We start from the raw sequence: 13,691 nt of genomic DNA, 5'->3' as shown, positions 1-13,691 counted from the left end.
GCACTTTCCACTCATTGACTCATTTAATTCTCCCTTCAACACAACGAGGGAGGTTTTACTGTTAACTCCACTGGGCAGGTTTGAGGACTGTGGTTCTGAGAGGTTAAGTAAGTTGGCTGAGATCACACAGCTGGCAACGGCAGAGGCCAAGTCATGCTCAGCTCTGTCCAACCTCTCACCTCATGCTACGTCAGGAGCCCCGGCACAGCCTGAACTGATGTCTCTTGGAAGAGGTGGTCCAAGGCCCCCTCCAGCTGCCCCAGGGGCTCTAGAGCTCCCTACAGTGACTTGGCCTTGTGGGGCATCCTTCAGACAGAAGGCCCTTGAGTGAAGCAGTGCTGGTTCAGGCCTTTGTGTGACTCTGGCCTCTCTTAACCCGAGTCTCCCATGAGGACAACAGTGGTTCTTCCCTCACAAAATTGCACACAGCACTGAGATGGCTCATGGCAAGATGGGCAAACGTTCTCTGGCCCTCTTGGCAGGAGAGTCAGATGGCCTCCTGGAAAGGAGAGGCTCGAGGACCCTGAGGTGATAGCCTGGGTCCGTCCTCTGCAGAGGTGACACGGCTGTGAGTAAAGGGCTCTGTGCTCCAGACTCCAGGACAAAGGGGAAACTGAGGGCTTGCACGTCGAGAAGGGCCCCAAGAGAAACCTCATCAGTCCTGGGCGGGAGAGTTTAAGGCCAGGACAGTGGGACCTGCTTGGAGCTGGGGAGAGGTGGCTGAGTACGGGGAGATGGGACATCTCCTCTCTGAGCAATAGAGGAGTATCCCATACCCATGGGTTTAAAACCTAGTCCTGCCAGTTGTTACCCTGTAACCTCAATATGTCACTTGTCCTTACGGGCCTCAGTTTCCCCATCTGTCCAATGGGGACAAGATTGGTTTCTCCTGCAGAAGGGTCCTATGAGGAGGTCATGAGGTCAGGTGTGCTGGTGAAGGCAGCCCTCCATCATGGCGGTGGTGTTAGCCAAAGCAGAGTGAGGCTGTCTCTACGTGACCTCGGGTCACCTTCTGGCCCATCCTGAGCCTCAGTGTTCCCATTTGTAAGACAATAAAATGCAGCTGGATAATCCCAAAAGTCCCTTCCATCTTCAGATCCAGTTCTCCACTGCCCTGATTGCCCATACCTTGCCTGGCCTGAAATATCAATGGAAGGAATGCAACAGACCACACAGGAGGTGCAGAAATGGCTTTTTATTGCTGGGGATGAAAGGCGATGAGTACAGGGTGTCCTGACTGTGGGGAGGAGTATCTGAGAGTGTCCTTGACTGGACTCAATTGTCCCTTCTGATGGATGGTGGCAGCACTGACTGTCCCAAAGGGAGACTCTGCAGAGGGTCAGTCAAGATTCAACCTGAAAGGAGATCCCAGCATGAGACATGCATACCCCGGGGTCCTTACTGGCAACTGGGTTCACCAGGCACTGCTGCAGGAGTGGTTCCCCACAAACCCTGTGAGCTCTGAGGCTTGGGGAGGGACTGGCACCTGTGGTTTGGGGTCTTTCTCTGGCACCTGGCACTGACCCCTCCTCATGCCCTCACCCTCCCACCCCCCTCACCTTAGCAACAATGGCCGATGTGAAAAGGCTGATCAGGGCCCAGAGGAGCCAGGGTTCAGGGCTTAGTGTATGATCAGGATCAGGGATCAGACTGAGATGCGGGTCAGATTCTAACTGTGACCAGCACCAGGGCTCAGTCAACTACTGGAGTCAAAACTCAGTCTGACTGTTCCAGGCTCAGTCAGGGAGCAGAATCAAGCACAATATGAGTGTGTGATTCAGGGTCAGGACTCAGTCTCTGACCAAGATCAAGGCTCAGTCTGCTACTAGAGAAAGAAGAGAAGCCAAGCTTGTTTCTGCTTTTCCACAGGCCCCTGTGGGGGTCTCTCCTCCTCCCTCAGCCCAGGGGTCCAAGCCCAGTCCTCACCAGCAGGAGGGCATTGAAGAGGTTTTCCTCATCTGTCCTCTTCAGTTTACGATTGATTGTGTGGTTTTCTGAAGTATATCTGAGGGAACAAAATCAGTAGCAGTTCTCAGGCTCCAGATCTGAATATAGCTGAATAGAAACCAGATCCCAGTGACTGCCACCCTCCAGCAGGTCAGACCTACATCAGTGGGACTTCTTGCATGTCCCTCTGTCTATCTGAGCCTCAGTTTGTTCATCTGTAAAATGAGTATGATAACAGTACCCACTCCACAGTGTTCTTGAAAGTATACAATGAGATGGTGTGTATGAAGCATAGGGCTATGGCCCAGGTAACTGGGCCTGTGGCTATTTTCTAGAAGGACCACCTCCAGGACCCTGACACTGTTACCCCATTTCTGTTGTCCCACAGCCCCAGCAACCCCAGTCATGCCAGAGACCCAGGACAAGGAAGGCCCTCAGGGGCTGGGGGTGAAGCCACAACTCCTCATAAGAAGGTAAAGGGAAGGGGCAGTGTTCAGTAACAATGAGTATGGGATATTAGGCTCTTCCTGGCTTTTATTTAAATCCACTCATCCACTCAGCAGTGTTTACGATCTTTCATCTCTGAGGAACCCAAGGATCAAAGAAGTGGAACCAGTTGACCAAGACCCCACAGTTTCTAAGAGCAGATCCAAGATTTGAATCCAGATCTGGCCCATCCTCTTTCTCGCATCATTCTGTGCAGCTGATTCCGCAGGTTTGAGAAAGGAGGACAGTAGAAGCCCTCAGTCTGCAGGCACCCCATCCCCCTAGCCATGCTCTCCTAACTTGCTCAGGACAAAGGATCCTGAACTTCTCCAGGGTCCCCTGACAGACCTGCCTGTTGAGCAGGCATAGAACAGGGTGCTTGCCCCTTGGAAGGTTGCAGAGGGAGCCCCCATCACTTCCCCAGGCTATGCCTTACCGTTGAGGTTCTTAACCAAATTCTCATTCAAGGGGCTGATGACAGTGTGGATTCGTGGGCACAGCTGAGGGTCACAGGACACCAGGGAGAGAGAGACACAGCGAGAGATGGAAAGAGGAGGGCAGTTGGGATGGGGAGGTGGGAGAGGAGAGACAGGAGAGAAAGAAGACTGATCATTATCCACTGGGAGCACCCTGCCAACCACCTGCAGAAGTGCTCACTACTCGGGACCTCAGAACTTCTGATCCTTAGGAATCTGTAATAATGGAAACCGAAGGCCCAAATCTGTGAGTCAGAGAACACTAGAATCCTAAAGCTTCAGAAGATTAGAAACTTAAGAATCTAGACTTTTAACATTCCAGAATGGTATGCTCTTAGAGACCTTGACCTTTGGAACTTTGGAATTTTAAGCAGTCAAATTAGGACATGGAGACCATAGAGAAGTGTTTCCCATGATTTTATGTGAAAACAATCCCCAGGGATCTCATGAAAATGCAGATTATTAAGTCAGCAGGTCTGGAGTAGGACCTGTGAGTCTGCATTTCTAACAAGTGCCCAGATGAGGTCAGTGTTGCAGGCCTGAGGACCACAGTTTGAGCAGTGACCTTCCAGTTCAGTAAATCACAGAGCCATCTGGAGGATTTTTTTCCCCATAAACTGTGATTCCCAGCCCCCTTCCAGAGTGACTAATTTAGAGTCTTTTCTGGCACATGGTGCATGTGGTTTGCGTACGATGCACAGGAATCTTACTTATGGTACGTGTTCAGTTCAGTTCAGTTCAGTCGCTCAGCCATGTCCGTCTCTTTGCTACCCCATGAACTGCAGCACGCCAGGCCTCCCTGTCCATCACCAACTCCCAGAGTTTACCCAAATTAATGTCCATTGAGGCGTTGATGCCATTTAACCATCTCATCCTCTGTCGTCCCCTTCTCCTCCTGCCCTCAATCTTTCCCAACATCAGGGTCTTTTCAAATAAGTCAGCTCTTTGCATCAGGTGGCCAAAGTATTGGAGTTTCAGCTTCAACATCAGTCTTTTCAATGAACACTCAGGACTGATCTCCTTTAGGATGGACAGGTTGGATCTCCTTGCAGTCCAAAGGACTCTCAAGAGTCTTCTCCAACACCACAGTTCAAAAGCATCAATTCTTCTGTGCTCAACTTTCTTTATAGTCCAACTCTCATATCCATACATGACTACTGGAAAAACTATACCCTTGACTAGACAGACCTTTGTTGACAAAGTAATGTCTCTGCTTTTTAAGATGTTGTCTAAGTTGGTCATAACTTTCCTTCCAAGGAGTAAGCGTCTTTTAATTTCATGGCTGTAGTCACCATCTGCAGTGATTTTGGAGCCCCCAAAAATAAAGTCAGCCACTGTTTTCACTGTTTCCCCATCTATTTCCCATGAAGTGATTGGACCAGATGCCATGATCTTAGTTTTCTGAATGTTGAGCTTTAAGCCAACTTTTTCACTCTCCTCTTTCACTTTCATCAAGAGGCTCTTTAGTTCTTAACTTTCTGCCATAAGGGTGGTGTCATCTGCATATCTGAGGTTATTGATATTTCTCCCGGCAATCTTGATTCCAGCTTGTGTTTCTTCCAGCCCAGCATTTCTCATGATGTACTCTGCATAGAAGTTAAATAAGCAGGGTGACAATATACAGCCTTGACGTACTCCTTTTCCTATTTGGAACCAGGCTGTTGTTCCATGTCCAGTTCTAACTGTTGCTTCCTGACCTGCATACGGGTTTCTCAAGAGACAGGTCAGATGGTCTGGTATTCCCATCTCTTTCAGAATTTTCCACAATATTGTGATCCACACAGTCAAAGACTTTGGCATAGTCAACAAAGTAGAAATAGATGTTTTTCTGGAACTCTCGCTTTTTCGATGATCCAGCAGATGTTGGCAATTTGATCTCTGGTTCCTCTGCCTTTTCTAAAACCAGCTTGAACATCTGGAAGTTGACGGTTCATGTATTGCTGAAGTCTGGCTTGGAGAATTTTGAGCATTACTTTACTAGTGTGTGAGATGAGTGCAATTGTGCAGTAGTTTGAACATTCTTTGGTATTGCCTTTCTTTGGGATTGGAATGAAAACTGACCTTTTCCAGTCCTGTGGCCACTGCTGAGTTTTCCAGATTTGCTGGCATATTGATGCAGCACTTTCACAGCATCATCTTTCAGGATTTGAAATAGTTCAACTGGAATTCCATCACCTCCACTAGCTTTGTTCGTAGCGATGCTTTCTAAGGCCCACTTGACTTCACATTCCAGGATGTCTGGCTCTAGGTGAGTGATCACATCATCGTGATTATCTGGGTCATGAAGATCTTTTTAGTACAGTTCTTCTGTGTATTCTTGCCACCTCTTCTCAATATCTTCTTCTTCTGCTAGGTCCATACCATTTCTGTCTTTTCTCAAGCCCATCTTTGCATGAAATGTTCCCTTGGTATCTCTAATTTTCTTGAAGAGATCTCTAGTCTTTCCCATTCTGTTGTTTTATATGTTAAATAAGCAGGGTGACAATATACAACCTTGACGTACTCTTTTCCTATTTGGAACTAGGCTTTTGTTCCATGTTCAGTTCTAACTGGTGCTTCCTGACCTGCATACAGATTTCTCAAGAGGCAGGTTAGGTGGTCTGGTATTCCCATCTCTTTCAGAATTTTCCACAGTTTACTGTGTACATGTACTTTTTATATTTAAATAAATTAAATAAAATTGTATTCAATAAAGAAAAATATTGCTAAAAGGCCTACTGGCAGTACATGGGTATGGTATATGATTCAAGTTGGAACCCAGTGATTTCAGCAAATATCAGATCCCTGCTCCCCGTCTTCTCATGCCAGGCAGAGTGAAGGAGGGGAGCAGCAACTGACAGCCCAAAGGAAGTGGGCACCTCAGAGGGGAAGGTGCCCAAAGAGTACAGCCCACCCAGGGAATGTCACACCTGCTCCCCACCTGGCCTGGCTCTGAGCTGCCAGAAGTGGGATACTCACCACGCACTGCACTATGTAGGCCTCCACCTCATTCACGAGTCTAGTCACAGTCTTTCTGATATCGCCAATCCGTCCAGTGAGGCTGTAGACAGACCTGATAAAGACCAGTGAAGTTGGCAGTGCAGCCAAGGAGGAGCAGTGGGAAGAGGGCGGGACGTGGTGGAGCACCTTGAAGTCAGGTGACTTGAGCTTCTACTCAGAGGAATCATCACTTGGAACCACATGACTGACCAGCAGCTCATGAGAGTCCCATCACAACCATGAGACTTCATCCATCCATCCATCCATCCATCCAACCATCTATCCATCCTTCCACTCATTCATTTAACACATATTTATACAGCACCAGCTATATATGCCAGGAAGCAAGCCAGACTGGGGACACAGGGATAAACAAAGCACAAGCAGCTCCCAGTCTGGTAACTCAATATGAAATACGTGTGGCTAAGGCTGGCTCCTTCCCACCTTCAGCCCCCAGCATAACTGTCACCTCCTCAGGGCAGCCCTCCCTGACTGCTGCCTGAGGGAGGGCTTTGTATCATTGCGCCTTGTTAAGTGTGGTGCTCTGCCCAGGGATAGTTGCCATCTGACATTTACCTTGTGGGTTGTTTATTGTTGGACTGAATGCTTGTCTGTTTGTCATTCCCTCAAGAGAATAAGCTCCAGGAGAGCAACTTCTTTACCTGAAGTCACCAATACAGTCTCCAGAGCTCAGAATGGTGACTGCCTGGCATGGAGGATGTGCTCAGCACATTTTTGGCTGAGGGAATAAATGAAGTAAACCTACAATTAAATATATGATGACAACTTGTGGAAGGTATTCAGAAGGGCAAGCGCAGATTCTTATAAGAGCGAAGAGAAGGAACCTTGTTTTAGACCCTGAATGATGAAAAGTACACTGAAATGGGATGGGGGATAAGTGTACTTGGTGTCCAGAACAGCCTGTGCACAGGTCTCGAGGTGAAGGAGTTTGTTTGAGGCTCAGCGCAAAAGCTAGTGTGTCTAGGGCCGAGTGGTAAGGGGGAGAGTACAGTGATATGAGGGTGGATCCAGATCAGTTAGTCTAGATGGCCCTGAGGAGGGCTTGGGATTTTACCCCAAGTGGAGAGAAAAGCCCCCAGAGGGTTTGGAGCAGCAGAGTGGAATGCCATTTTACAGATACGGTCACTGAGCCCCAGAGCTAAGCTAAGCTAAGTGAAGTCGCTCAGTCGTGTCCTACTCTTTGCGACCCCATGGACTGTATCCCACCAGGCTTCTTCATTCATGGGATTTTCCAGGCAAGAATACTGGAGTGGGTTGCCATTTCCTTCTCCAGGAGATCTTCCCAACCCAGGGATTGAACCCGGGTCTCCCACACTGTAGGCAGACGCTTTACCGTCTGAGCCACCAGGGAAGTCCCCAGAAGGCAGGATGATTTCTCTGGTGCTATAGGCGAGGCAGTGTCCAGCAGGGCTCAGGCATTTGGACTTACATCTCAGTTTTTCCAAGTGATCATAGGCTTCAGGGCCTATTTTTGATTCTGAGGGTCTTTAGGCAACCTGTGATCAGATCCCTTGTTGAGGCAGGATGGACTGACCTCTGTTCATGGCTCAGCCTGGTTCATTGCCAAGGCCAACCTGCCCCAGCCATCAGCATCCAGACTATTTCTCCTCGCCCAACCATGACCAAGGTCAGCCCTTCTCCCTCCACCTTCTTCCCTGGGCTAAACATGCTCTTTCAAGCACACAATTTAAGATGTAGATTTGGTATGTTACCAGAAATAAGTGATTTAAAAGGAGAGGATTCAGTTTTCAAGATCTCATTTTGGGAATTTCCCAGTGTGTGGAGGATGATTTGGGGACAATCTGAAATTAGAGCCCGTGGTAGGCATTTACTACTTCTCTTGCCTATCCTTACTAGAGGCAAGAAGGTAAACAAGTGAATTATTATTATTATTATTGAGGACCATTATGTAAAACGAGAAATGACAGTACTTCAAGTAGACATAGCAATGTTAAATGTGCAGGCATCTAACAACAGAGCTTCAAAAAGCATGACACAAAAACAGATAAAGCTGAAAGGTGAAATATGCAAACTCACAGTTATGGCTGGAGAGGTCACCACTCCTGTCTCAGTCAGGGTAAGAACCAAGAGACAGAAAGTCAACATGGTTATTATTATTACTGACAGCATAGTGCCAGGCTGTATGCTAAACACTTGCATCTTCTCATTTGGTCAACACAGTAGCCTATGAATTAGGTATTACTACCATCCTGAGTTTAAAAATGAACACTGGAGCTCCTAGAGCTAAAATGATGATAAAATCATAAGTTAGTGGCAAAGCTAGCTTGTCTCCAGAGTTTCACCTCTTTTTCACCATATTCTGCTCCCTCCCAGATATAGGAATAGGGCTGAAATTAGGGGTTCTAACTCCTCTGGGGGTCCCGCTCTGCTGAGATGTGTGGGCCTGACCTGTTCACGAAGGGGAGTGGTGTGTGGGTGCATTTTCCCATGACCACCTTGAAGGTACCAGCTTCATCTGTTTGAAAGCTGATCCTTGTCTTTAGGACAAAGTTGAGGGTCAGGTCAACAACCGCACCCAGTATATATATGTTGCTGCCTGTAGGGAGTAAGATTCACAGTGAACAGAGGTGGAGATGTCCCTTCTTGTTGCTCACTTGAGTCCCCTTCTCTGTGGACATTATATGGAGTGTGTATAGACAGTGTCAATATTGTCTGTATTCTTTATGGAATCTACATTCTTACATTAGGCTTTTCTTCTCCTGGCCACAGGGTTTCTCTCATGTGAAGTTTCTATACAGTATTACACTGATGATTAAAATGAGTATGACAGTTAACACTTCTTGAGCACAAATTCTGTGTTAGATATTTCAAACAAAGTATTTTACCTGGATTAATCCATTTAATCCTGACAGCACTACCATGACAGAAAATTACTATCTTTATTTTCAGAATGTGGAAACACTTGGTATAGAGAGGTTAAGTAACTATCCTCCAAGATCTCATAGCTAATAAATGATGAAATAATAGTGCATCTAATTGATAAAGACTCTTCTACTCATCTTCATTTTCTTATCTCTTTGTATATTTAAAATAATTAAAAATTTTAGTTTCCATATAATTTTCACATGCTCTTCATTATATACTTACTATATAGTCCATACTGGACACTATCTTTTTTTTAAATAAATTTATTTATTTTAATTGGAGGCTAATTGCTTTAAATATTGTAGTGGTTTTGCCATACATTGACATGAATTCACCACGGGTGTACATGTGTTCCCCATCCTGAATCCCCCTCACACCTCCCTCCCCATCCCATCCCTCTGGTCACTGTCATTTAAAGAGAATCTTGAGAGACAAATTGACACTGCAGGAAACTTTACCAAAGAGTTATAAATGTTCAGTCTTCTCAATTTTCAAGTTTTATAATTAGATAAGTGTTATGATTTTGGACATATATTTCATGGAGGATTTTTTAACAAAAAGATTGGTTATGGCCAATGTTTCCTAGAACATTTTAAATGTTAGAGTTTCAGTCATGTCCGACTCTTTGCAAGCCCATGGACCATAACCCACCAGGCTCCTCTGTCCATGGAATTCTCCAGCAAAGAATAATGGAATTGGTAGCCACTACCTTCTCCAGGGGATACACCCTCTGAGCCACCAGGGAAGCCCAAGAATGCTGGAGTGGGTAGCCATTTCCTTCTCAAGGGAATCCTCCTGATCCAGGGATGGAACCTAGGTCTTCCATGCTTCAGGCAGATTCTTTACTATCTGGAGCCACCAAGGAAGCCCTTAGACTTGAAAAGGTCTCCTTGTTTTACAGATTGGGGAGACCAAGTCAGAAGCATGGAAAAGTACTTGATGCCAGATTGGAGATCTAGTGGCATACCACACTGCATCTCTCAAACCTCAGGTTCTAACCAATACTCACAGGGTCAGGGTGACCTTAGCGGTGATGAGGATACTCAGGTTAATGCCTGTGCCTTCAGGAGTCCCTTGGAATGTGATATTCCCGATGCTGATGCTCCTGATTGTCAACCTGTGCGAAAACCACAATTCACCCTTGTCATTCCTCATAACAGCCATGGCTGGGCTCTTCTCTATGCCAGTCTCATGCTTAGCATTAGAGCCTGACTGACTTTTCCTGCTTTGGTCTTCATGACAGCCCAGTTCAGAGGTTGGATTCTCTTCACTGGATGGCATGGCAGGAGACAGCTGTAATTCCCCCAAGACTCCAGGGTGAATATGTGCCAGAGTCAGAATTTGGTTTCCTAAAAAATTATAGCTGCTTTACAGTGTTGTGTTAGTTACAGGTGTACAGCTAAGTGATTCATATATATGCAGATAGATAGCTAAATGTGTGTGCTAGTCGCTTCAGTCGTATCTGACTCTTTGCCACCCTATGGACTGTAGCCCACCTGGCTCCTCTGTCCATGGGATTCTCCAGGCAAGAATATTGGAGTGGGTTGCCTTTTCCCTCTCCACTAGATAGATATTGATATAGGTATATATAGGTAGAGAGGGAGATACATTTCGTTTCGTATTTTTCCCCTTATAGGTGGTTACAAAATAATGAGCATAGTTCCCTGTGTTATATAGTAGGTCCTTGTTGGTTGTCTACTTCATATGCAGCAGTGTATATATGTTAATGCCAAGCTCCTAATTTATCTCCCATACTGCTTTCCCTTTTGGTAGCCAGAAGTTTTTTTCTTTTTTTATGTCCATCAGTCTGTTTCTGTTTTGTATAAGTTCGTAGAATCATCTTTTAGATTCCACATATAAGTGATATCATGTAATATTTGTCTTTCTCTGACTGTACTTAGTATGATTATCTCTACATCCTTCCATTTGTTGCTGCAAACAGCATTATTTCATTCTTTTTTAGCAGAGCCAGATTTTGAAGCCAGAACTGCTTGGCTCCCAGACTTCATGTATGGGGCCACATATATGATATAAATTCTAGTTTCCTCTGTCCTGAGGTCATTCAGACTTTTATACTCAGCTATATTCAGGGAAGAAAAGTTTTATTCCTTGGAAAAGCGACTTTAGGTACCAGCAAACAGGTAGAGACGAGGGTGAAGAGAACTTTCATCCTGAACCTGAAACCACATGATAAGAAAGCAAACTTAGACTCTTAAGAGCCTTAATAGGTCCTGCAGTCCTGCCTCTAATTTTCCCAAACTCTAGAAGAGCTGGCCTCACACCAGTTCCACTCTCAGGGATGCACAAGGTTTGTTTATTTTTTTTTACTTTTCTGTCTTTGATCTTACCTCCCCAAAGATACGTGTTCTCTTTTGGAATAAAGAACACCAATGTGAACTCAACACCAACTCACCGTAAACACCTGACAGGTAGTTGAAGATTCTTAGTAATGTTCTTGTCCAATAAGACCTCAGCTTCCTGGAAATTCTTGGTAAGTACCTCCTTCACAGGGATCCTCTCCAAACATGTGAAATCCTGAAACGAATTGAAATCAACCTTCACTTTCTCAAGGACAGCTGCAAAAGCAATCTGCATTTAGTGTGGTACAAAACTTATGAAGCAGCTCCTATGTACCAGGCACTAAACGAGACTGTTTGCCTCTGTTATTTCATTGTCTTTACAACAACTCCATAAAGTAGGTATTACTATTATCTTCACTTTCATATGAGGGAATAAAAGATCAAAATGTTAAGATATGGGCCTAAATTCCCACAGCTAGAAGACCTTGTTCCTTCTATGCTGCCTTCATACTAATATATACTCATCATTCATCAACAAAGCAATCAATCCACTTTGGAGGCAATAGATATCAATTGAATACCAGCTTCTAATAGTGAAGCTCTAATGAGATATTCAAACAAATGAAATGAATTTGGAATAAACTAAGAAATGGAAAATCTAGAATCAAGGAAAAATTATGGCTCCAGCTCATTAAAGTGGCAAATAGGATTCCCAGGAACAGTCTTGCAGCAAGCCTAGAAAGAAATGACTCATACAGGAGAACAAGGACAGAGTGTCCTAATGGGGGTCCTTCAGAGAAAAAGGGATTTGATAGAGTGATGGTAGATGTAGAATGGCACATTTGGAAAGAATTAAGAATATATATTTTGAAAGTAAGTCAAATGAGAAACAAGGCAATAACTAGCTCAAGGAAAAGCAAAAGGCTACAGGAAAAGACATGTAATCATAGTAGTGCTACTTGGCTCTGCAACAGACAGTATCACCTAATTATAATGATGCAAACAGAGATGGAAACTACATCTGGTCCTATAACTTACTAGGTGACCTTGATTCAGACACTGTTTCTGAGCTCAGTTTTACCAGCAATGAAATTAGAAAGTATATCTTTGAAGGTTGCCTAAGTCTTGGTAAGGTTTAAAGGCAGACATTTTCAGAAGTTAGTTTCTCCTATAAAGAATGTCAGTGTGCTAATAATGTTTCCAGGAAATGAGAAGGCCAAGTTCTCTTAAAAAATCAGAATTAAAAAGAGATATGACTAATTAGAAAGGCAGGTAGTTTTAAGCCTATCTAGGTTTGGTAGGGATTAATTTCCAGTTAGGTAATACAAATTTCTTAGAAAATTAAATGACCCAACAGAAGAATATGCTACAAATATAAATAAAATATTTAATTTAAAATACGTAAGTGACAAATAAGGTGTGAAAAAAATGACTGAATTCTTTCAAAATTAGAGAAAAACTAACTGAGATGAATTATATAACCTTTCATCTCAGAGACTTGCAAATATTTCCATTGTCCAAACCAGTGCTGTCAGGGAGTGAAAGAAATGGTACTCTCACAGATGACTGGAGAAAATGTTAACATAGGGGATTATTTGTCAATGTGTGTGGATGCATGCTCAGTTGTGTCTGACTCTTTGCAATCACATGGACTGTGGCCTGCCAGGCTCCTCTGTCCACGGAATTTTCCAGGTAAGAATACTGGAGTGGAGTGCAATTTCCTTCTCCAGGGGATCTTCCCAATCCAGGGATTGAACCTGCATCTCTTGTGTCTCCTGAATTAACAGATGGGTTCTTTACCAGCTGAGCCACCGGCACAATATCCCTTATAATTTAAAATGTGCATACCTTTTGAAATGCCAATTTTAGGATTTTATCTTATGCATACATTAGAAAAGTTTACCATGATGTGAATATAAGATGTAAAGTGATATTTAGTTAAGCACGGCTTGTTTCTAGAAGAATAATAAATGAACCAGGAACCTCTCAGAATAACTCTCATAAAGAGCAGCCCCCTGTGGCAGCCTTTGGTAATACAGGCATAGTTTTTAGGAGGCAAGCTGCTGGGTGCCACTGATCATACCTCTTGCTGACTCACATTCAAAAGCAGTGTCATCAGTCTCAAGTCCTTTTTTAAGAGCAGATTGCAGCTCTCTCACAACATTGTTGTCAAGAAGAGATGCTAAAGTCCCAGTGAGCAGGCCACACAAGAGAACAAGTCTCCAAAGCTGAAACATCTTGTCCTGACACCTAGACAGTCATGGGAGGAACAAGAGTGAGAATTAGCCATAGGGAAATGGGATATTTAATGAGCACCTATCACTCTTACACTCAACAGTCCTTGAAGATAGATGTTATCTCCTCTCTTACAGATGGGCAGCCCAGGTTAAAAATCGAGAGCAACTTGCTTACAGATACACAACTACTGAGTCGAGGAGACACTATTTAAAAAGTCACACTTGACCTCAGTTCAACACTCTTTATATAGAAGTCATTTGCACATTCTGGCTTCTCTGTGTGGAACATTTCCCTGTTCTTTGCATTTTTACCTAAGTCACTTCTTACTGAGTCCTAGTTTCAGTAAGACATCATGTCC

The 13,691-nt window shown here is 44.4% G+C and overlaps 1 protein-coding gene across 1 annotated transcript; it reads right to left on the bottom strand.

The window, feature by feature from the left end:
- Positions 1-1,180: 1,180 nt before the first annotated feature.
- Positions 1,181-13,332, bottom strand: LOC145531180 (short palate, lung and nasal epithelium carcinoma-associated protein 2B-like). Its single transcript, XM_081552947.1, has 8 exons — positions 13,194-13,332; positions 11,209-11,371; positions 9,805-9,912; positions 8,319-8,462; positions 5,868-5,961; positions 2,870-2,933; positions 1,927-2,005; positions 1,181-1,355 (listed from the first exon to the last, which is right to left on the bottom strand). The coding sequence occupies exons 1-7, from the start codon at positions 13,330-13,332 to the stop codon at positions 1,968-1,970; spliced, it is 750 nt and encodes a 249-aa protein (XP_081409073.1). The 3' UTR covers positions 1,181-1,355; positions 1,927-1,967.
- Positions 13,333-13,691: the final 359 nt, after the last annotated feature.

Source organism: Giraffa tippelskirchi, chromosome 13 (genome assembly GCF_054371585.1).
Source record: "Giraffa tippelskirchi isolate mGirTip1 chromosome 13, T2T-mGirTip1v1.2.pri, whole genome shotgun sequence".
In the NCBI taxonomy this organism is placed as follows: domain Eukaryota; kingdom Metazoa; phylum Chordata; class Mammalia; order Artiodactyla; family Giraffidae; genus Giraffa; species Giraffa tippelskirchi.
Note: the sequence above shows the minus strand (reverse complement) of the source record. Positions and strands in the feature narration are given on the sequence as shown.

What these genes read in the sequence shown, in the direction of transcription:
- LOC145531180 (XM_081552947.1), bottom strand. Translation starts at nt 13,332, where the DNA reads ATGTTTCAGCTTTGGAGACTTGTTCTCTTGTGTGGCCTGCTCACTGGG. An exon ending in GCTAAGGTCACCCTGACCCT is followed by an intron (nt 8,463 to 9,804) that starts GTGAGTATTGGT and finishes CCCTACAGGCAG; the next exon opens with CAACATATATATACTGGGTG. An exon ending in CCACTCCCCTTCGTGAACAG is followed by an intron (nt 5,962 to 8,318) that starts GTCAGGCCCACA and finishes GGTCTTTATCAG; the next exon opens with GTCTGTCTACAGCCTCACTG.